Here is a 24,912-nt window from a genome sequence, read left to right on the forward strand (position 1 = left end):
TTTTTGTGGTACGCGGGCCTCTCACTGTTGTGGCCTCTCCCGTTGCGGAGCACAGGCTCCGGACGCGCAGGCTCAGCGGCCATGGCTCACGGACCCAGCCGCTCCGCGGCATATGGGATCTTCCTGGACCGGGGCACGAACCCGTGTCCCCTGCATCGGCAGGCGGACTCTCAACCACTGCGCCACCAGGGAAGCCCTGTTTGTAGATTTTTTGACGATAGGCCCCCTATTTCTGTCTTGCAGGCTGGAAGGCCTTTTTCAGTCTTTCATTTTAGTGGCCTTTATTTTTTTATTTCATATAAGAATATTTAAAAGCTCTAGGGCTCCCCTGGTGGTGCAGTGGTTGAGAGTCCGCCTGCTGATGCAGGGGACACGGGTTCGTGCCCCGGTCCGGGAAGATTCCACATGCCACAGAGCGGCTGGGCCCATGGGCCATGGCCGCTGAGCCTGCGTGTACGCTGTGCTCCGCAACGGGAGAGGCCACAACAGTGACAGGCCTGCGTACCAAAAAAAAAAAAAAAAAATCTACAAACAATAAATGCTGGAGAGGGTGTGGAGAAAAGGGAACCCTCTTGCACTGTTGGTGGGAATGTAAATTGATACAACCACTATGGAGAACAGTATGGAGGTTCCTTAAAAAACTACAAATAGAACTACCACAGAACCCAGCAATCCCACTACTGGGCCTATACCCTGAGAAAACCATAATTCAAAAAGAGTCATGTACCACAATGTTCACTGCAGCACTGTTTACAATAGCCAGGACATGGAAGCAACCTAACTGTCCATCAACAGATGAATGCTTAAAGAAGGTGTGGCAGATATATACAATGGAATATTACTCAGCCATAAAAAGAAACGAAATTGAGTTATTTGTAGTGAGGTGGATGGACCTAGAGTCTGTCATACAGAGTGAAGTAAGTCAGAAAGAGAAAGACAAATACCGTATGCTAACACATATATATGGAATCTAAAAAAAAAAAGGTTCTGAAGAACCTAGTGGCAGGACAGGAATAAAGACTCAGACACAGAGAATGCATTTGAGGACACGGGGAGGGGGAAGGGTAAGCTGGGATGAAGTGAGAGAGTGGCATGGACATATATACACTACCAAATGTAAAACAGATAGCTAGTGGGAAGCAGCCGCATAGCACAGGGAGATCAGCTCGGTGCTTTGTGACCACCTAGAAGGGTGGGATAGGGAGGGCGGGAGGGAGATGCAAGAGGGAGGGGATATGGGGATATATGTGTACGTATAGCTGATTCATTTTGTATACAGCAGCAACTAACACAACATTGTAAAGCAATTATACTCCAATAAAGATGTTAAAAAAAAAAAAAATAGGGGGCCTGACCGGAGTGTCAGGGCAATGCTGGCCTCACAGAATGAGTTAGGAATTCTCTCCTCTCCACTTTTAAGGAAAGTCTGAGTAGGATTGGTATTAGTTCTTTAGACGTTTGATAGAATTCACCAGTGAAGCCATCGGGTTTTGGGCTTTGTCGGGAGACCTTAAGTTACCGGTTCGGTGGGGAGGGGCTTCAGGTGTGGAGCTCTGCCTGGAGGCAGCCCTGGGACCTCGCAGACCAGGATCCCCAGGGTGTGAGCTGAGGACCCCTGCACCTGATCCGGGGGGCAGGGCAGCAGCTTCCACGAGGGCCTGCCACAGAGGAGGCGGCCCCAGGGCAGCCAGGCCACCCAGGGCCTGGGGAGAAAGCAGTGTGCTTGAAGCTCTGCTGCCCAGCAAGTGGGAAGGGATAAAAAGGTGGGCACTGCGTGCGGTGCTGCTGCCTAGCTGGTCTCCATGCTTTTCAAGACAGCCTCCCGATACTGACAGTCTATTATGATCCAGCCAACAGAGAGGTTTAAAAATAAAGTTAGAGCTCATTTAAACTGCCAAATGCTTAATAATGAATATCATTACTGACTATATTGATATCTAAAACCAGGATTTTTCAATCTATCCATCCAGTGTGGTAAGAAGTACACCAATGCTTTCTTCATTGAGCTTTATCCACGTGGTAAAAATACTGAAAATTAAAACATGTTATTTTCTAAAATCGGTGCTGTTAGCTAAAATGTGTTTTCATTTGTAATTCCAGTGCTAGCTATGATTTGGGGGCAAGATTCTTCTACCCTAAAAGGCACTGTACAGGCAAACCTCATTTTATTGCATTTCACTTGACTGTGCTTCACAGATGCTGCTCTTTTTTTTCCTTACAAATTGAAGGTCGTGGCAAGGCTATAGGCATCATTTTTCCAACGGCATTTGCTCACTTCATGTCTGCATCACATTTTGGTAATTCTTGCAATATTTCAAGCTTTTCATTATTATTATAGTCACAGTTATCTGTGATCAGTGGTCTTTGGTGTCACTACTACGACTCACTGAAGGCTCTGATGATGGTTAGCATTTTTTATCAATAAAGTATTTTTAAATTGAGGCTTTTTGAGACATAATGCTATTACACACTCAACAGACTACAGTATAGTGTAAACATAACTTTTATGTGCACCGGGAGACGGAAAAGTTCCTGTGACTTGTGTTATCGAGATGGTCTGGAACCAAACCTGCAACATCTCTGAGGCCTGCCTGTACAACCTACATCCATGGAGCCGGGCGGTCATTATCAATGGCTGCTGACATCACGGAAGGAAACAAGCAGACGCCTATACCCACCACCACCACTGATGAAATGCTCTACGAAACAAAACAGGCAAACTAACAAAACAACAACAGACTCTGATCAAGGCGGGAAATACAGAACAAAGGGGAACTCAGTAAAGGACACCATGTGCATGCAACCAGCAAAAATCCAGACTGGGGACACCCTCCAGGACCAGTAACCTGGGTTTTCTACAGAGAGATTACAAGGAAAAAGAGACAGGGGAGACCTCTAGATATGGAAAGACTCATCACGAGACTGAACCACCAATTACAATGTAGGGAGCTAGCCTGGGTCCAGATTCGAACAACTGTACTGTCAAGAAATTTTTAATGAGACAATCAGAAATTTGAAGTGACCAGGTGATGATATTCAGGAATTATTGTCAATTTTAAAAGATATGATAATTGGCATTGTGGTCATGTGAGAGAAAAAAAGAGGATCTTTAATATATTTACAGATGAAATAATATGTTGTCGGTTGTTAGCTTCAAATTGATCTCGGAGTGGGTGGGGGAGAGATGAAACAAGATTTATAAATGAACTGTTGAAGCTAACCTGGGGGACCAGGTCATTAGATTATTCTGTCCATTTTTATGTTCGAATTTTTCCATAAGAAAAAGTTGCAAATCAAAGCCAGGAGAAGGCACTAGAGGGACAGGTCCCACCTGAACAACGGCCCTCACGTGCCTGGATTCTGAGCTTTGTGACGTGCAAATTGCAAAGTTTCTTTTTCCCCAGCAAAAGGAATTGTTAATGCTTTCAGAAATGCCTTAAGATCATTTCCAAAGAGTTTGAATACTGTTTTAAAATATACTGGGGCCTTTAATAAAATAGCATTTCACATGTGCCCTTCCCAAGCAGTTTGTCCAGTTTTGACATCTACTGCTAACAAAATGGAAAAGCTCCATTTTCTTCTGAAAATAATTTTTGGAGTTAGTTGGGGTGATTTGCAAACAATCACACAGTATGCTTATTTAAGAGGAGAAGCCAAAGGCATTTTTGAATGAGATTTCAGAACAGTGCATTTCCTGGACCAAAACACGTGCTTCGGCCTGTGAGGGGGCCGGCACGGTCCCCGACACCTGCGCTCGCACTGTAGCAACGATGGGCCCATCGTTGGGAGCACTCCCATCTCCTGTAAGCGACCCCGCCCCCGCCCTGCTCAGAGCTGAACAGAGGCCCCCACTAGGGGTGACAACACACCCCATGGGAGGCATGGCTTCTGCATGCACCACAGGAAGGAGCACACGATAACGAAGGGTAACGGAAAACGAGCAGAAACATTGGCCCAGGCTTACTGCACCGACAGCTCGTATCCCACTTCTCTCCGGAGCACGCTCACTTTCTCACTCTGCAAAACACCTCTGGCACCAATTCTCTTCTTTTGAACTTGTTCAGCACCTCCCTGCCCGCCCCGTCCGCTGGTGATCCGTCCTTCGGCACTGACAGACATCCCCCAACACAGCCCTCGAGTCTGTCCTCCCAGCTGCACCCTGGCCCCGGCCCTCGGCCTTCCCGTCGGCACAGTGGACCCGCATTCCTGCCCCGGCCAGCCGGCTCCTCCCCGTGTGCTCTTCTTCCTTCTCAGTCAGCCCCTTTCCTCCATCCTTTCCCCCTTTCTCTACTGTATAATCTACACTGAAAATAAAATTTAAAAAAAGATGAGAACCCCTCTGGAGGCTCCGCCACCCTGGAATCCTCACCTCCCTCCTCTGCTCCGAGGGTGCCGAGTCCACCACCCTCAGGACTTTTAAACTTTCTGCTCCTTCTATCTGGGAAGCTCCTCCCCTTGACCCCTGGGTCTCAGATGTCACCCCCCAGAGAAGTGCTCCGTTGCAGGCTCTGTCATGTGCTGCCCAGATCCCCTTCAGGACTGGGACTGATTCTGGCTGTGGGGAGATGGCCCTCGGCTGGCAGCGCTCCTCAGGAATCGCTCTGGCTAAGACCCCGGCCCCCAGATGCTGCCCCCAATCCAGGCAGCTCCAAGGGCCGTCCCAGCCCAGAGGTCTCGGCGGGGGCAGTGGAGGCTCCGGGCCAGCCTCTCCCTTCCATACGGGGCCCGGGCGGCTCTCATCAGCACCCGCACTCACTCTCAGAGTCAGCTTCCCAGAACACCCAAACCCTGACCTCCATCCAAGAGGTCACCCGATCCCTCATCACCTCACCTTGCTACATTCCTCCATGTAGCTTCTAGCATTGATATTTGTGTTAACTTCTCATCGTCTGCTTCTTATCACTAGAACCTAAGTTCCGGCAGAGCCAGGGGCTGGTCTTGTTTATCTTTGCGTCTCCAGAGCCCACACCGGGGCCTGGCCCAGAAGACAGAGTTGTCAGAGGAACAGACGAAGTGACTCACAGCCTCTGTGCCTCTTACCCGCTTGTTTAGGATTACAGATAACGTACACACAGGGTTTACATAGCACCCTTTCTGAAGGTGTAATGATCAGATCACTATGTTCAACCTTAAGTCTTCCTTCAGAAAACAATATGAAAACTGAAGAAAATGCAGAAAAAGGTCACTACAGGTCTAAAGGACTGCAGCCATGAACAAAAGCAAGGAGAGCTTAAAACCTGATACAGTCTGGCAAATGATGGGCCTACTGTGTGTAAACTGTCATTTACAGATAAACTAAAAACAAAAGGGGGACTGAAGGTAAGGAAGCTGAAAGGCTGTGTGGCAGGGGAATCTGCAGGCCCTGGGAGGGAGTCTCCACCCCGCCTGGGGGTCAGCACCTTCCTGTGTGGAGGGAAAAGCACCCCGCGTCACCAGAGCCTGCTGTTCAGGATCGCGGTACACTGGGCCTTACTCACAGGAGACGTGGTTTCTGGTTTGGACACTGGTGCTTTAAAGGTAGAAGCGTTTTGGAAAACCGCTCCTTTCTTTTCTGCAGCCGCCCCCATGGACGAACATTCTAAGTAATCCGGTGGGGGGATGACGACGCTGCTTTTCTCAGATAAGTTCATCGTGCTCACGCTCCGTACTGATACTGAGCTAGCGAACAAGAACCAGAGGATACAAGTTAGATGAGACCTGGCCCCTGCACCCCAAACATCCCCAATCTCCTATGGCCAGAACTGCGGTGGATTAATAATCTAATACGGTGAGGGAGGAGGAGATTACCCCCCCAACACACACACACACTGTATATGACACTGCAGTGTTTCTGCTGACTTATAAATGTACACTCAAATCCTTTAAAAGACATGACAAAAGAAAAGGAGAGGAAAACTGGCTCAATTAGGGGCTGGCTCTTAATTCAAGGAGTTCAATAAGAAAATACAGCAAATGCCTTAAGCAAAAGCATCGAGCACTGCGGACTAAAGAGTCTCAGCATTTCAACATCCTAAAGATATTTAGGGCTTCCCTGGTGGCGCAGTGGTTGGGAGTCCGCCTGCCGATGCGGGGGACATGGGTTCATGCCCCGGTCCGGGAAGATCCCACATGCCACAGAGCGGCTGGGCCCATGAGCCATGGCCGCTGAGCCTGCGCGTCCGGAGCCTGTGCTCCGCAACGGGAGAGGCCACAGCAGTGAGAGACCCGTGTACCGCCAAAAAAAAAAAAAAACAACAACATATATATATATATATATATATATATATATATATATATATATATATAGTTTCAGTCCTTGGCCACTGGCAGCTGAGCTATTCTGCAAGGGACAGAAACACACAGATGGCTCGGAGCAAGTATAATGGAAGGACTTGGGGGGGGCATCAGGTGCGGCATCCGCGGTCCGCTGGGGACAGCGGGATGGGTCAGGACGGTTGCTCTGACATGGGAAACACTGTGGCCAAGACGATGCCACGTTCAGTTTGGACATGTTTCTGAGGACCCACACCACATACAAACATTCACGTCTTTCTTGGCTGGGAGAGACCTGCCTGGGTTAGTCTAGTCTTGGGTCCACCACTTCCAGCTGCCTGAGCAAGTTATTACACCTTTCCGTGCCCCCATCTTCTCAATTTTCAAGCAGGGACCTATCTCACAAGGTTGTATGACGATTCAATGACCTGGTCAGTGTAAGGCACTTTGGACAGTTCCTAAGTGATGGTGATAATGATCATTATCTGGATGGGATACAGACGTGAGGGGGCGGTGTTGGCACAGAGGTGCTGAGTGAAGCCCATTGATGTAATTCAAGCTTAGGGGGCAGACACGGTGGCCCAGGAAGCACCGAAAAGGAAAAAGGGACTGAGGGCAGATCTCGAGGACACCTATGTCTAAGCACAAGGCAGAGGAGAGATCTGAAAGGGTACTGAAGATGGATGGGTGGTGAGGTGGAGGGAAAATAAAGAGTGCAAGGTCAAGAGAACATTCCAGATAAAGTGTTCATCAGTGTTAAAGGCTGCCGAGTAAGACCAAGACAGAGCACAAGGGCCTTGGATTCAGCTGCGGTAGGAGGTGGGGAGAGTGCTTCTGAGGCTAAAGGGGGGTTCTGGGGCGCGTCTCTTTCCAGCAGATGGTCAGTGAAGCGCGTGGGCAACAGAAGTCAGGAAGGAAGCAATCACGGAGCAGCAATCCCCCGCAACCCCCCCCTACTCCACACCATCTGCGGCTTCCCCGTGGGCTCTGCTACACATCCAGATTAATTCCGACACGCCTGAGAACACGAGGTCGAGGTGCGTTTTCTGCCCCTGGGCCATCTGAGCCACAGGCAGGTCCTACCTTGGTCCGGGCACGCTCACGGTCTCCTTCTCGTTTTCCTCCAGCAACTTTGTGTATGACGACGGGAACCAACCCCTCCTGCAGGTGAAGAGTGGGGAGAAAAAGACCTTGCTGGGATGCTCCCAGCAGACAAGCAAAGCATAAACACACCCAGGAACGCTCGGTCACAGCGCAGGGGCCGGAACAGCTCGGTCACGGCGCAGGGGCCGGAACGGCTCGGTCACGGCGCAGGGGCCGGCCAGGCCACTCTCATCGCAGTCTCTCATATACAGAATTACTCTTATTTGGATTCCCTTTTTGTCTTTGGTTTCCATATTGGTTTTACTTAATACCTGAATAATCTACACAGAAACTTGATTTAACCTACTTCCTGTAAAGCTTATGCACGTCCAGTTGAAATGATGACACTGGCATTTAAACCATTCACATGCTAAATCTTAACAAAGTATATCTTGAGAAATCTGAAGTCACGTGAAAAAAACATTTAAAACTACTTTCAGAAGCGACTCCTATATATTTACGCATCAAATTCATCTATATACGCACACACACACAGAGAACAGTTGGGGAATGACTGGGAATAGAACAACTGCAGTTAACTGTAACTGTCACTAAACTATGAACCTAACTGTGGTGAAAATGCTCATCTGCCCACAAGGAAGACCTGCTACGAGGAGAGACAGCAGCCCTCTCGGCGTGGGACCACTGGACCCCCTCCCGAGACCTACACTTTGGTGTCCTCATGCTCTCCATACAGCCAGCCGTCCTTCTCCTCGGAGATGAGCAGCGTGATGACATCTCCCTGCGCGAAGCTAAGTAAGGTCTGGTTCGCGCCGGCCGTGTGCGGAAAGATGGTTTTCACTTTCTGCTTTTTTACCCTGTTCAGTCCAGTGGCAACAGAAACCGATCGCTGTAAACTGGGGTCATCTGAAGAACCTGTCAGAAATGAACCGAGCAGTGATGGCTTTTCAAGGAAGGATGATCAGGCAAGTTCAAAGGAGCCAAGCCCAGGAAACCACCCGCCGCCATCTCTCCAGCACACTCATTCCACTGAGACACCAATCGGATTATATTTCCACACCTCCACCCATGTCTGGATGGACAGGGACAGCAAGGGACAGCAGCAGAGCCATGGCCCGAGGCCTCTCAGAGGAGGATCCCTGTGGCTAAAGGCTCTTTTCCAGACCGAGAGGATAAAGTAGTGTAGCCAAGCTTCATCTGCACTGATTCAATCAGGACGGCTCTTAAAGAGGCAAAGTTCTCCACCACCAAGTGGCCCACTGCTTTCCTTGCCGCGCTCCCCCAGAACAAATCACAAGGCCTGTGCCACAAAAAAGAGAAACTGGAAATGTAGACGTTCTTGCTGCCACGGCTGCTCACCTGCGCGCGTGGCAGGGATGTAGTGAGGGTGAGTCACGTGTATTGACCCCTCCCCCTAGGTGCCCGTGGCAGAAGCTGGAACCAGATGGAACCAGATGCGGGCGGCCTGGCTCCACAGCCTAACGCTGCACTCCGTCATGTCTCAGCTCAACGCAGGCTGATATCTACCAGAACTACCCGCCGCCACCCCAAAATTGGAATGGAAAGTTTTTTTTCCATATTTTTTTTCCACTCAAATTTTGCTAGCCCACTATTTACTATAAAACAATGCAAAATCTCTTTCTGCATCATTCTCGCAAATTCTTAATAAGTACAATGTAAACTTTGCTATCTCTTCAACATGCCGCATAGTCTAATTACCTCGGCTGTATTGAATTCAATGATTTTCATTTAGCTTTTACCAATAAGAACCAAAGAATCATTTGAATGATTGGGCGGCACACAGCACTGTATATTTTAACTTTATATTATATATAACTTATAGTTCTTCAAAGGCAAATGGCTACAGAGTATCATCTTTCCAGCTGACATTCTGAAAATTCCATCTCTTCCCCAAGAGCTGCACGCGCTAGACAGCCCGTGGGCTCTCGCGAGCAACACACTGTGTGACTGCCACGACTTCACACCCAAGGGGCCCGTGAGTCCCCCCCAAAAGAGACGGGTCTGGCGCCACGACAGTCTCGAGGTCCTGGGTGCCAAAGACTCTGTGTAGGCAGAATGGAGCCTAACCAAAGCCACCTGAAATGCCTGCAAACAATAACTGGTCCCAGTCTACTGAAATAGAGTCAACCGGGTTAAGAAATGTAAGCAGTTAGAACCTAAGCCCCCAGAAACCACGAAGTGCTCTGTTAGAGACGATGAAAACACTGATTATAATTTAAACGAGGCTTACTGGTAAGACTGATAACCATTAATTTTGTCATGTGACCTTCTACAGTTTGTTTCATTGAAAAAAAGAGAAATTTTAGTCCAGTTGCCACCAATACGTAACACAGCGTGAGGCTCTGTAAGTTATATCCCATTTCTTTTAAAATATAACACCTTTCGATAGGGATGTTCACTGTATGGAAACATCAATCTGTATACAGAATTGGCATGTGTCAAAGCAACGTGTCTTATGGTTTCAGAATAAACCTAGACCCCATCACAAGGTGTGAGCTCCTCCAAGCCAGTGTGGAGGGGGTGCCACCATACGTGTGTATTTACCTCTATCTCAAGGCACACTTATCCTAAATATTTAAAAACTTTTAAAGGTACTTTAAAAGAAATCCAACTAAGTATCTTACCTGTTGAATTATTTTTTCTTTCTGAATTCTGTGCGACTGTGGCTGGGTTATTAAACATATCAATCAAAGGGCTGGTTAACGCTCTGGCTGAAGGAGCCGAGGGGATCTTTGGTGAATATTTAGAAAGGGTGTCATAATCTCGCCCAACCTGTGAAAAATTCGTTATTAGTTTAACATTAGTGTGACACAGCAATGGCATTAGACAGATCCCCGGACTGTTTTGCATCACATGCTTTAAATTCCATTTTTCCCCCAAATTTTTTGTAGGGCAATGCCCCTTTTTGAATTATTTCAAGAACACCATGTCCTTTTTTCCATTTTTGTCTTTTTTTTTTTTTTAAAGCAGTTACTCCCCATTTTCCCCACCCCTTGAGAAGCACTCATCTCCTTCCTGTCTATATGGATTTTTAGGCTCCCTTTTAAGTGCTGCTTGGCTAAAGTCATCTACATTTAAAATTATTTTTCCACAGAATTTTGAGTGCATTACTCCATTACTTTCTAACATCTTGTTTTCCAGTATCAGTGGGATTCTCTTTTCTTTGTGAGTAATCTATTTTTGCCCTCCCTGAAAGTTTTCAGAATCCTCTCTTTATCGCTAGCATTCTGCCGTCTGTTGAGGTTCTGGTCTTTTCCATTCAGCCAGGATCACCCTGCCTGCTGTGTTAAAGGCCAGGCTACCGTGGTCATCTCTGCTGGACCTCGGTTAGAGCAGGGTGGGGGTAGAAGTGGTGGGAAACAACAGTGTGTACCCACGGGCTAGCCGTGGCCTAAGAGAGGGAGAGGGTCGATGTCCGGTGTCCGCGCTGCTGGAAGGATGGAGTCGCCATTTACTGGATGGGAAAGACTGAGGAGAAGCAGGGTTAGAGTGAGAGAGCCTCAGGTATGTGGTTTTGGACACGCTGAGCGGGAAGATCCCCACTAGACATGCGGGCGGTGAGGCCCCAGGCGGCAGCTGGACGTACCACCCACGTTTCAACCCAGCTAACATTGATAACCTCTTTTTTTTTTTTTTTAAATCCTGTTTTTGCACTGTATTTTGGAAGAGTTCTTTGGCTTAATTTCCCAAGCTGATTCATTCTGCTAAGGAGCCCAGCTCTTGTTTTGGGGTGTTTTTGGAGGGGACGAGGGGGAAATGAAAAACTTTAATTTTAGAAAAATTTGGAACAGGTACAAAAGTAGAGAAAACAGCACAATAAATCTCCATGTACCCAACACCTAGCTTCGACAATTACCAATCCACGGACATTCTCGTTTCCTGTATGCCCCATCCATCTTCCTCCACAACTGGATTATTTTGAAGCGGATCTCAGACATACCATTTTAACTAGAAATAATAATCCTTTTAAATTTCCAAGACAGCTGACTCTTCTCTGTGGTTGTAATAGTCTTTCATCTCTTTTCTCCTCTGCCCTGTTGGCTCTGTTGCCCCCTTTACTCGCCATTCCAGTTTTTACTTTGGTGCGTCTTTTTATGACACTGGTTTCCCCCACCTGTTCAGTGACCGCTGGTTGTCTGTCCATCTTTGTACTGGGTGGCAGTCCCCATTCTTTTTACTGTACACGACAGTCTGTGTTTTCCCTGTGCTCCTGATCGCATGCGACGTGGGGAAGAGGCAAGACACACCCCCAGGAGTGGGCCCCACCCTTCGGTCCACACATGCTGTTTCAGTTCACAGACGAAAGCCCGGGCTGCCTGTGATTTAGCACAGGTGGGACAAGCGGAGGGACTAAGCAGCCTGGACAGTCTGAACCAGCTCCCCAGCCGATAACACTCAGGACACCCCAGCTTCTTCCCCGCTTCTTGGATCCACTGGCTCTGAACTGACGGCTCCATACTCTGCAGGAACCTTGCCCTGCACATCTTCCCTGGGGCTGACATGTCCTTCTATTTTCATTCTCCACACGCTGACCTTGCCTTTCTCGCTCTGGAGACTCCTTCAGTGTTTCTGGTCCATTGACAGCACCTGCTCTTTATTTTCCCATGCGGTTATGGATCTATTAGGCAGGTTGATGGCTGGTCATTAATATCTTTGCTGTCATTTCAGAGGGCTTTATATGGACAGGGAGGGTGGACTGACACATGTGTTCAAACTACCTGCTGGATTTGAATCTCCTCACGTGTTTGTGAAAAAATAATAGAGCCCATATTCAAAGAACAGTGAACTACGATGCTTGAATTCATTACCTGGAATACTGGGGTGATTATTTTTTTCCTCAGGTGCCTTATGTAGTGATGAATGGCACCAGAGTTTTGCTAATCTGTGTTCTAAGACACTTTACGCTTCCTTCAATGGGAATAAACTTATAAAGTTTGGAATCATTACAATTAAAAACAGAATCAGTAAAAAAATCTCCAAAACAAAGATTACAGTGCTAACACAGTGTGAAACATTTTCACATCTAGTTTCAAATCTGAAGGTAAGGGGATAAAAGGAAAGGCAGGCCCTAGAAGTAGTACAGGAGAACCTGTGATTTCCACTAACAAAGAAGGCCTTGGTCTGTCGTGCAAATATGGCTGAAATCTTATTTAGCAAACACACAACCAAAATCTTGAGGAGACAACCATCTCTTACCATGCTTCTCCTCTCGATCATGGGTGAAGGCAGAGGCGTTCCAGACATTGGGGTGGAGATTGGGGTCTTAATTTCTTCGATCATATTCATGATTTTCTCTGGTACTTTGGTGGCATCACCACACGTTTCTTGCCACTTAGGCAGTTTGGAATTGATCAATTCTGCAGACTATAAATTCAAAAGAAACAAAACCAAAGAGAAACGTGTACTGTTGGAAGGACTGACACAAATTACAACTACTACTAATGTATTCCTGGCTTACCACTGGAAGTGTGGGAGCTATGAGTTCAATTCAGTGAGGAGCGTAAGCACCTACGGGGATCTGCTGTGTCTTATTTGCTGAGGATGTAGGCTCCTGTTCTACAGGAATTTACATCTCCCTCAGGGTGAATAGAGAGTTCAAGACTAATACAAGGATCGTACATGATTCAGAAGAAGTTCAAAAACTAAAAGGGAAGGCGGATCAATCCGTCTTAATCCCCATGTTTCCCCGCGGTCCCAGAACTGCCAATCCCCGCTGTCTTCCTCCCACAAGAAGCACCTTTGACCGAGCGACAGGACCAAGAGTGGACTCTGTTTGTGTGTGTACGTTCGTGTGCACTAAACACTGTCCTAAGTACTTCATCCTTGTTAATTCACTGCATCTGCCCCACAATCCTAAAGTAGGTACCATTCTCATCCCCATTTCACAGATGAGGAAACTGAGAACTTTGAGAGGCTAAGTAACTGGTTAACACAGCCTTCCGTGGTAGATCCAGGACCCTGAGGGTTTCAACTACTGGGACCTCAGGGAAACCGGACTGGCGTGTTAGAGGAGTGAATCAGACCTGCCCTGAGAAGTTCCTCTACGGGGACAGAGTGACTAGAAGCAGAGCGTGGTGGGTCTCCAGAGTTGGGGGCAGTGTTGAGGGGAAGCCCCGCCCACAGGCCGGCTGGGGCTCTGGGGCAGGCAGACCATGGGCTTTGCAGAAAAGCTGGATTGCAGAACAGAGACATGCAGAAGGACAGCGACGAGACCCCTTAGCCCCAGAGGCAGAGGCATCTGTCCTGGTTCCCACAGCCTGGCTCTTCCTTCAACTAGACTCCCAGACTCCCCGGAGCCTTTCCGAGAACCCCTTTTTCCAGGGCGGCAATCTAGTTGGAAAAGGGAAGCAGGGGATCTTTTTTGAAACTATTTTCATAACAACCACACTGTTTTTCATCTAGGCTCTGTGTCCATCAGAAGTGGGCTGGGGGAGTTGGTGTAAATCCTAAGCCCCGCCCCTCACACCACCCTGTCCCCTGCCTGTGACGCAGACACAGCGCGGACCAACTACTAAGCCTGCTTCATCCAGGACTGGGATCAGGGAAGGCACAAAAACGGTTTCAGAGACTTGAAGAGACTTCTGCTAGGGAAAGGAGGAGATCTGGCTTGCGTCACACTAAAAAACGTAATAGGGACTCAAGGTTAAGTGTAAGAAAGACTGTCAACAACTAGAGCTCTCTGGAAATAGGCCATGTTGCCTCACGACACAGCAAGGACCCCATTGCTGGGGGGGTGGTGTCACCACAGAGAGCTTCAAGGTTGCTTCTGTGCCCCTCCGGCCCACGACCCTGCCCCAATAGGACAGTGTCACCATGGAAACATTAGTACGTATGCACTGGTGACAAAAGCGATCATCTAATGCAGCATATTTTTCTTTCCTGTAACAACCTGAGACCTTAGGTATTTAGATTTGGTAGCTGAATATTCCTTAAAGTTGCAAAAACTTTATGGAATATGTAACCTGTGATATATGCATACATACAAGTCCAAGTTTTCTTTCCCCCTGAAAAGAGGAAGTTGCACTATATTCAAGCTCTTACAAAGCTTCTCATATCACGGAGTGCTCTCTAAATTACTTTATTATGAATAACAATGAATATTTGACTTCAGTCAATGCTAGTTCTGGATGCTTACATAAGCCCAATAGAATTCATAATTTAAAAAACAAAAAAAAGAGAGGAAAGGAAATTTAACACACAGTTTGTAATGATTCCTGGAAATATAACCTCACAACTGCATGCGCTGAAGGAGAGGGATAAATCCAGTCACGCAGCTGATGCGACCTTGAACAGACACACAACCTGAGGAGGAGTGATAAAGGAGCCCCGACCAGCTGTCCTGAGGCTGTGAATGGGGTCTGTGGCCTGGGATAGAATTTCCAGCAACACCATCTACATGGACCTCCAAGGTGAGCATCTCAGGCCACCCAGGTGGGCTGGACCTGGGGCCTGCTGGGACTCACCCCGTGGTTCTGGGGAAGACGCTGATGTTGAAGATGCATCAGAAAGAGTCTGAGAAAAGCTGACTCATGGGTGAGAAAAGGAAAAAAGTGCCATTTCTCAGTTATTCAATAAGTATGAATGTGTTACTAAATTAAACATTATAAACAAGCATTTGACCATTTCATCTACATTTCTAAAAGTTTACACATTCAAGTTGGTCAAAAATTATTTCCTTGGGGAACTTCCCTGGTGGTCCAGTGATTAGGAATCCACCTTCCAATGCAGGGGACGTGGGTTCAATCTCTGGTCAGGGAACTAAAATCCCACATACCATGGGACAACTAAACCCACGCGTTCTAGAGCCCGCGCACTGCGATGAAAGATCCCGCATGCCACAGCTAAGATATCCCGTGTGCCGCAACTAAGACTCAATGCAGCCAGATAAATAAATAAATAACTATTATAAAAAATTTATTTCCTTGGAATCTTCTCCCTGGCAAAATAAGCCTTTCGCTTTATATTTGGGCACGTATGGAAGGTGAAGCATTTCAAGGGCATTTAAATATGAATAAAATTAGTCCTCACAACGCAATTTGCCACCACACCCACCTGTAAGTGATACTGATGAATGTGATTTGCGAAGCTGCAGTGTTTGTCAACCAGGAAGCAGAAGCGCCTTTTCTCTTCAAGTAGAGCTTCTTTGCAACCATCTGCAATAAATTTCTGGATTTCATTCTGGCGAGAAGTGATGGTTTCTACATACTAGGAAAATAAATAGCAATTATACAAGTATGACATGAGGAATCAAATAGCTACACAGCCTGACACTTATCTTCTCCCATCTTTATGCTTGGTTTATTTTGATAATGGAGTAAGTGCTAAATGCAGATAAACATTAGACAAAACGACGTACTTGTAACCTGATCTGAGCAGATGGCAAATTCTCATTAAGATCCCTGACTCATGCTTGGAGAGAAGTTGCCAAAGGCCTTACATTCCACTGGGTAATTTGCACAAAATATTACTTTGTAATCCAGGGATATGATGATGTTTTACTGGAAAATCGTGGGACCAAAAAGTTCAGAACCAGAAAGTTCAAGTTCAAATCCCAGTTCCAAGTGCCAACCATGTGACTTAACCTAACCCTCACTTTCCCCATCTGTAAAATGGAGATAGTAATGCTTATACTGGGGAGTCCCTGACCCTCCCTGAGTTGGGAGAAAATGCCAATGCTCTTGACTAATTATTAACTTAACTCCGGGCAACTCTGCGGCCTTCAGCTCCTACCAAGTCGAAATGCTTATTTTTAACTTTCAACAGCAGAACAGTGACGGATGAAGTATAGACTGACTGAGGTGAGCACGCTTCCCCGTTAACTGTACAAATCATCAACCCCAAAATAAAGTAAAATGGTGCTGAAAAGTTCACCTCCATCTCCTTGTGTTCATATTTGAGTGCATTTCGTCCTCCTTGACTTTTCCTTCTGATCTTCTTCAATTCAGCTTGAGATTTCTCCAAAGAATCTAATTTATTCCTGTGTTCTGCTTGGTATCTTTTGAGAGTCGCCTGTAAGTTAAACGTTGCACTTATTTTTACTGCAGCACCAGGCAGTGTCAGGCGGTTACTCTTGCTGCGTTTCCACTGGGCGTGGTGGCAAAAGGCCCACGCTTCGCGCTGCCCTGCCTGGCTGCAGGTATCCCCACTTCACACCACCCCACTCCGCTCCTTCGACTTCAATGTCCTGTCCTAAAGTTCCCCGTTTATATGATGAGCCCCTGACCAGAAGGGCAGCTTCTCGGAGGAAAACAATGTCGTTTCTTTCTTTTATTCCTTTTTTCTCCAAGGTCTTTGGACACTGGGTGGCCTGTAAGTGCTTTGGTGAATAAATGAACAATATCAACTCACACACTCCTGACTGTTTTATGACTTAACGATTTCAAGAAACAGAATGAACAAGAGCCATCACTTCCGGTGATTCTGAGGGCTGTGAAACAGTGTTCTGGAGCCTCACAGACCTGGGTTAGAATTCTGGCTTCATCCCTCATTTCCTGTGTGATCTCAGCAATTACTTAATTTTTCTGAAATCCATGCTTACCCTCTAATCTGTACAGTGGGGATATAGTAAGAGTACCTATGTTACAGAGTTTCTGTGGGGATAAAAATCAGACAATGCACGTAAAGGGCTTGGTATTACATCCTCCGGGCCACAGAGCACGTGCACGCAGGGCAGCAGGACGACTTCAGGGTGACCCCCACCGCTTACTGCCATGCGGGGCTTGTGAAGAAGGGGAGCTTCGGGCGGCCAAGGAAGCAGCTACTGTGCAGCAGAAAGGCGAGGCGGAAGGAGCAAACTGCTGGAATCGACACTGCCGTAGGGCAACAGGGGAGAGACACCACGATGGGACCGGGGCCCCAGGGAGCTCCAGACGGCGTCCTGCCACACGGCTCACGTCCACAAGTGTCGGTTTGTGAAAGCAACAGCTGCACTAACACAGATGCAGGTGTCATCCACATATGCATGTTCTTTGAAAACAATGTTTTCCAGAAGTGTATGATTCCCTGCAGGATTTCCTGCTATGCTTTTTAGTAAAGATCCCAAGTGTTAGCACTTGGCCCACTCAGCCCAAAGGGACCTTGTCGGTGTTATGCGGCTGTGTACACACTCGACGGCCAGCTCCATCATACCTGCTGCTGCCGAGTCAGCAGTGGGGGAAGTTGTCCTCGAGCTCAGCCATCAGGCAAGTGCAGCCTTCGCGAGAGCTGGGCCCCCGGCCCCGGGCCACCTCCACCTACGGGAGGTGGAGCAGAACTAGGTACTCACGTTCATATATTTTACATCAAGCTCTGTCTTCTTCTCCAGCTCATGGATAATCTCCTTATGGAATTTTCTGAACTGTTAACACAAGGAAATGAAAAATTCAGACCAGGTTTGAGACTTGAAGTGAAATAAAATTTAAAAATAAGTATATTTGGTAAATATAAAAACAGTTCACATACATTTTCATCAAGCCTCTCGTTGAGCTTCTTGTGGATACTCGAAATCTCTATGAGAACGTGGCCTGTGGACAAAACCAGGTACGTAAGGGCAAAAAGCCACTGCGTGGTTTTTGTAAAGATATGAAGGGAAGTAAAGTGGTGGATGAAGCCCAGTCCCTGGCTGCTCCCAGAGCAGGTGCGCACCAGCCCCGTGGCACTGGGAACACCGGCTGCGTCCTGACAGCGGGGGTGGGTCAGATGGACACAGCTGACAGCAAACTTACTCCACAACATCGTTCATCAAAAGCTCGCCAACTTTGTCTTTAAACTCACGTTGTTCTCTGGCCATTTACTCATTCCCTAAGCTGAATCCTATTTATCTGGTTTAATTGTTAAACTCTCTTACAAGAGATTATTTTGGTCATTATAGTACTAACTATAGGAACAAATGACTTATTTTCATCTAATCCTGGGTAATCTGATTATCTGTCAGGCATAAAAGACAGAGGATATTTTCTCTTCCTCACATTAGTTCTCGTATCATTCTGGAAAATCTCAACACCACGGGAAACTGCAGCAGGGACAGTGTTCTGCCTCGCGTCTCCTGGGGCTACACCGTTCTCTGAAATGACTGCACAGAAGAGAATGTTCTGGGACAAAGGAATGTTGCTCCAAAAAAGCAGCGAGATGACCACTTGATTTGCAAAGCACATGTCCTGCGGCTCGCGTCAGGGCGCTGCCTCCCGCTTCTAAGGTGAATAAGAGCCCCCCGCCAACTTCTCTACAGGAACCAAATGGGTCTGATACCCAAAAACTGGGAGCGAAAGAGTTATTTGGAACCACCACCAAATCATCCCAAACCACAAAACATGCCGAGCGGACCATCCTATGGTTCGGTGGGCAGATAAAAAGGAGTTCTTTGGGCAAACTGAAAGGCTGTGGATGAGGGAGAATGAAAAGGACGAGTATGGTAGACACGGGGGAAGAGGAAAAGATTACTGATTAGACTCTGGCTTCAGCGAGCACCTCTATGCAAATGACTTTAGTAGGCCCAGTTCTGGAAACACCTGAAGACATCTGACTCTAAGGGGGCAGCCCAGGCTCTCCCCCATCTTCTAACTCAGAAATTCTGCCCGTCCTGAACATGTCCACCTGGATGTCCCACTAGTCGCCCCGTATTCAGCAGGCCTACGAGTGAATCCCACCCCGCCCTCATTGTCTCTAATACCAGCTCTTGGCTGCCAGCCAGCCAGTCATGAGGGGTCAACACCCCGCCTACGCCCAATGACAGACTCATTCCCTCGTGCCACCACTTGGGCACCTCCGGCATGGAACCATGCCTCTTACTCATCCTGCTTCCTTGGGCAACAAATGTGCCAGCCCTCCCCTACCCAGGAGAGAAGGCACGTGGGGATGACGTGAAGTCAATGTTCACTCGATGACCTGTCCTAGGAGAGGTGGGCAGGGGTCTCCCCAGGCCCTCTGCCCCACATGTTTACACCTGCCAGTTGGACCTCTTAGGAGGCGCCCTCCTCCTTCAAGCTCTTATTTCTCATGGCTCCCAGCTTGTTCTCTTTTGGATCTCCTCCCTCACAGGTGCCAGGGATCTTTCCAAATCTACATGTAAAATGTCACTCCCTCCCATGGGGTCCCAGATAAAACAACTCCTCGGCCTGAAGCCCACCATGAGCAGTGTTGCTTAAAATAACCATCGTGGGTGGTGGGGACAGAGAATCTCCTGGAAGGATATAACCATGTTAATAGGTTATAGGTACATGTAAGTCCCTAAGCACCATGTGATTCTAGGAACATCTGCTGGATAAGCATGAGAGCGAGGGCAGACACGTCCCCAGCACTGATGGTCCACGTGCCAGGGTATCAAGGTACCCACTCTACACCCTCAGTGACACTGACTCCATTTATCCCATAATTCAGTTCTCCTAAAGCTCAACATGAAACAAACCAGAGTTCTTCACAAAGGAAGCCTTTATATGACCAAGAATATAATTACATTAATATGTCATTTCATATATTGAAATAATCTGAGTTACCTTCACATCTATTTTAAACCCATAACTCCGAGTTGGAGATGAAAAATAAACAACAATAACAAAAACCACTTCAATTAATTGAAAATCAAGCACTCTATCCTGGGCAAATCAGATCTACTTAAAAAAGAAAAAGGTCTAAAAATAATTTTGCTTAAATCATTCAGAGTGATTCAGGCTAGTAGCAAAGTGTTCACATTTTTTTTTTCATGTTGTCATGAACTTAATTTTTACAACCTTATATAACATGGACCTCTGAGAAGCGTGTGAAAAGTATGTGCTTGTGCAGTGCCCTCGGGAACGCCAGCGCTGCTAAAGCCGCCAGCGCTGCTAAAGCCGGCGCTCTGGCCTGAGGGCCCCGGCCACCCGAGCCCCCTCCTCACTCTCCCCCTCCCGTCCACAGTCTCTCCCCGCCCCGCAGGCGCCCAGTGAAAAGGCCCAGTGAAACAGCCCATTCACTCTGCGGGCAGAGACGGAACACCTGACCTTCCCCCCTGTTATTCCTGTCCCTCACAGTTCGTGGAATTTAAATGCCAACCTCATAGCAGCAGCCACTGAGTCCTCAGTCATAGAAAGGATTAAAAAACATCTTTACTGTGATTTTGCAAGCTGCCAAAAGAGTATCTTGAAACAGAAAATGAAAACAGCCTTTATGTTCAATCTACAGAAGTTTATTCTTAACATAGCAAGTGTTACTTTATGTCTGAAATGTGGTATCGCACGTTTTACTCTTAGCCCTGTAACCTACTTTTTCATAAATTACATTTGGGAAGAAAAAAAATTTTTGAAACGAGAGGGTGCAGTCGAGAAAGCACGGCCCAGATTCTAATGGAGCAGAACTAAGTAAACGTCTAAACAGGAATCAGAGTGTTGATCCCAGAAATTACAGCACCGTATGTACTGGATCAACCATTTCCTTTTTTCCCTTTTAGGTTCTGAGTCAATATTTTGGGAAGAAACTCATAGTAAGTACAGTAATGTAATTCGGTCTGAATAAATTATATTCTTAAATAACAATATTAAGGGAATTTAAAAATATACAAATTTTTCAAAATCATGAACTTGATACAACTAAAAGTCAATGTCTACCATCAATTTTTCTCTAAAATTCATACAAATAATAGCTCCTCATGGTATCACTCTAATTTTAGGAACTATGAACAAATATGTCCAACATTTTGGACAATACTGTATGAAGATACACATCTAGCCAATAGGCAGTATGGACTTTAAAAGTTAAACAAAAATTAAAAAAATATTACTAGTATGAACACAAAGAAAGTTTTCATCTGAAATACAGGTTAGTCATTGGACTATTAATATATTTTCAACTAGATAATTCTTCATCAATTCACAGTATAAATTTAGAGGAACCAGATGGACACTACTAACAGACGTGAGTAGCACAGAACGTGTAGGCATAAATATTCTTTTTCATTTATGTTTGATTGTGGATAATCAGAACATTTATTATTTCCAGATAGCACAGAGCAGTGACAGGCGCACACTACTTCCTCCATGTGACTTTGAGTGGAACCAGACAATAAAACGACAAGATGGAAGCCAATCCACTACTGGCCTAAAGTTACCCTGTATGGATGAAAAGAAAACTGATAGAAAAAATGTCCCTGGAAAAAGGATATACTTTTTCTGAGAGTTTTTCAAATACCCAGTGTGATGCAGAGAAAATATAATGAAAGTAAAAGCAAATTACACATAGATGGGATATGTTAAAAAACACAAGTATGTACTCAGGGTCACCAGCACTGTTAGCAGAGTCGGAGTAGTACCCACCAACATGTGACCCAGCTTGGAAGGCTTTGCCGGCATCTAAGAATAGCTCCCAATGGCTGTTCCCAAGTCCCTAGATGCAGGTGGAGGTGCTCTTCTCTCATCAGTATTGAAATTGTGCAAATAAACAATGTGCACATAGGCACAATGCCAAGTCAGTGATAGGGTGAGCATTTCATCCAACGTTCCTCCAAAGTCTAGCTTTTGACTTACCCAATCATAGTTCTACAGTTCTAATTAACACCTTGCATGGAGACTATAATTATTCTACCATTGATCATGATTTATCCCATCTGATGAAAACAAGTGAGACAAACTGAAGTTATACAACAGAATTATATAGTGTTCCAAAGTTCTTTCATTGTCAGAAATGACAGTAAAGTGCCAAGTAACAACTGACTTTGATAAGAAAAGATGCATGGTGAAATCTCCAGGGTAGCCACTAAAAGAATAAAGTTCATATAACTATCAAGCTAACAGAGAGGAGAAAAAATAGTCAAAAAGAGGACTAGAGAAGAAATTAACATAGGACAGAGAGTAGAAAGCAAAAGTAATTACACTGGAGGTAAGTGGAGTATATAGTTTAATTAAAAGACAAAGATTGTTAGGATTAAAAAAACAACACCCGGGGCTTCCCTGGTGGCGCAGTGGTTTAGAGTCCACCTGCCGATGCAGGGGACACGGGTTCGTGCCCCAGTCCGGGAAGATCCCACATGCCGTGGAGCGGCTGGGCCTGTGAGCCATGGCCGCTGAGCCTGCGCGTCCGGAGCCTGTGCTCCGCAACAGGAGAGGCCACGACAGTGAGAGGCCCGCGTACTGCAAAAAAAAAAAAAAAAAACCAACACCCCACTATATTCTGCTTACAAGAAACACACTTAAGTACAGAAAGGTTGAGAGTAAAAGGATGGAATCAGATACATGGCAAACACTAACCAAAAGAAAGCTGATGCCGGTACATTAAGACCAAACAAAGAAGACAAAATAGTCAAAGAAGGCAAGAAGCATTATTAGAGATAAAGCAGTCATTTCATAATGGCAAAAGGTTCAATTCATCTGGAAGATAGAAAAATTTTGTATTTGTGTGCATCTCAATGTAGTCTCAATGTTTCTAAACCAAAATTGAATTATAAAAAAGAAACAGATAAATCAATAGCCATCATAGGAGATTGTAATATATCTCTCTTAGTAAACTGATAGAACAAGCAGACAAAAAAATCAGTACAGATATAGATGACTGAATAATGCAATAAAGAAACTTGATCTAGTGAACATATTAATACTATATAATACATATAAAGAATACATTATCTAAAGCAGAAACTAACACACCATTGTAAAGCAATTATACTCCAATAAAGATTAAAAAAAAAAAAAGAATACATTACCTATATATACCCTACATGTAAAGCTTATCCAATAACTTCATTTTAAAGCAAACACAAAATACTAAAAAGGGGGCTTTCCTGGTGGCGCAGTGGTTGAAAGTCTGCCTGCCGATGCAGGGGACACGGGTTCGTGCCCCGGTCCGGGAAGATCCCACGTGCCGCAGAGCGGCTGGGCCCGTGAGCCATGGCCGCTGAGCCTGCGCGTCTGGAGCCTGTGCTCCGCAACGGGAGAGGCCACAACAGTGAAAGGCCCGTGTACCAAAAAAAAAAAAAAAATACTAAAAAGGAACCACAAGAAAGCCTCCTGGTATTTCAGAAAAACTGAAATTATACTTAGAATGTTCTTTAAATGCACCACAATTAAGCTAGAAATCATTAACAAAAAGGTAACTAAAAAATGTCCATATATTGGAAATGAAACAGACTTCTAAATAACCTGTAAGTCAAAGAAGAGAGCACAATGGAAGTTAAAGTGATTTTGAAATGAAATGATAAAAGAAAATACAGCATATAATACATGTAAGATGCAACTAAAGCTGTGGTTACAGGTAATTTTATAGCCTCAAAATGCATATATTAGAAAAAAATAAGTGAAAAATCAATGCTCTAAGCACCCATTTCAAGAATTTAATGAAATAATACCCAATAATAAAAAGAAATGAACTAGACATAAAAATATGGATGAATTTCAAACACATTATGCTCAATGAAAGCTACATACTGTATGATTCCATTTATAAAACATTCCAGAAAAGGCAAAACTGACAGTTATCTGATAAACAAATCTGCTTACCGTATTACCCAGCAATTCTACTCCTAGATATTTTTCCCAAACGAGTGCATTTGTTCACCAAGACATGTACAAGAACGTTCACAGCAGTTTTATTCATCATATCTCCAAGTTAAAAACAACCCAAATACCATCAACATAAGAATGGATAAATCGTGGAATACTCACTCACACAACGGAGGAGCAGGGAGACCTCAAACTGTATGTAAATTCCCCTCAAATCCTTGACTAACACTTAAATTGCACATGCTCAGGGTGAGACTAGGAAATGCAGCAAAAGCAACAGTTGGAAGGTTGGAAAGCTTAGCGGATGTTCTCAGGATACACAGTGTTGGGAATATAGAGTTTGAAATTCAAGGTCTGGTAAACACCACAGGCTTCCCACTGAAACTGAGAAGGGCTATACCTTAGGAATGAGGACTGAGTCACAGGACTACGGGCAAAACCAAAATAGATTCACCAGAAAAAAGTCCAAAATTAAGCCTCCACAAAGTCAGGTGATTCATCAGTAATTTAACTGTCTGCTAGAATAAAACTCCACACTCTTAAGAGGAGGGTAACACAATCCAAAGTCTCTATAATATTTTACCACAATATACAGAATAGGGAAAAAAAAAAAAAAAATCAGTAGACAGGGTGAGTGGTAAAACTACAAACAAACTCTGAACTCTTTTTCCCAAGAGTTAGTATGGTCATTTTTTGGTATTTAAAATATATTTTATAACTCTAATAATAGTTAAGTTTATTTATAACTTATAACAAATATATTAACATATAAATTTATAATATAAAATTATAAATTTATAAAATTTCTAATAATTCCAAAGCTATTTTAGATGTATTATAGGATTGAGAAAGTGTGTAAACATGTTGATGTTACCGGGAGCCAGGGTTCTCAAACATTTCCAAAATACGTAAGTGTAAGTGCATTTGCTCATTTATTTGTGTATGAATATATGTGTGTATACATATATACACATGTCTATTTTTGTGTATGTACACAATATAAGCTATACACATGTATATATTTCCTAGCTCTGTTGGCTGAAAGGACCCCAATGACATCTCAATAGCAATGAGCACACCTAGTACCCAAATCTTG

The 24,912-nt window shown here is 45.4% G+C and overlaps 1 protein-coding gene across 6 annotated transcripts in view; it reads right to left on the bottom strand.

Annotated features, from left to right (window-relative positions):
• BAIAP2L1 (BAR/IMD domain containing adaptor protein 2 like 1) overlaps positions 1-24,912 on the bottom strand; it is a 107,315-nt gene that overhangs the window by 12,896 nt on the left and 69,507 nt on the right. For all 6 annotated transcript variants that reach the window (XM_060285533.1, XM_060285532.1, XM_060285530.1 and 3 more), the window contains 9 exons: positions 17,818-17,879; positions 17,642-17,713; positions 16,249-16,386; positions 15,430-15,582; positions 12,574-12,741; positions 10,002-10,149; positions 8,064-8,271; positions 7,336-7,413; positions 5,478-5,658 (listed from right to left, as the gene is read on the bottom strand). In XM_060285533.1, the coding sequence (XP_060141516.1) occupies positions 5,478-5,658; positions 7,336-7,413; positions 8,064-8,271; positions 10,002-10,149; positions 12,574-12,741; positions 15,430-15,582; positions 16,249-16,386; positions 17,642-17,713; positions 17,818-17,879 (1,208 nt within the window). The remainder of the gene's footprint in view (positions 1-5,477; positions 5,659-7,335; positions 7,414-8,063; positions 8,272-10,001; positions 10,150-12,573; positions 12,742-15,429; positions 15,583-16,248; positions 16,387-17,641; positions 17,714-17,817; positions 17,880-24,912) is intronic.

The sequence above is a fragment of the Globicephala melas genome, chromosome 15, assembly GCF_963455315.2.
Source record: "Globicephala melas chromosome 15, mGloMel1.2, whole genome shotgun sequence".
NCBI lineage: Eukaryota > Metazoa > Chordata > Mammalia > Artiodactyla > Delphinidae > Globicephala > Globicephala melas.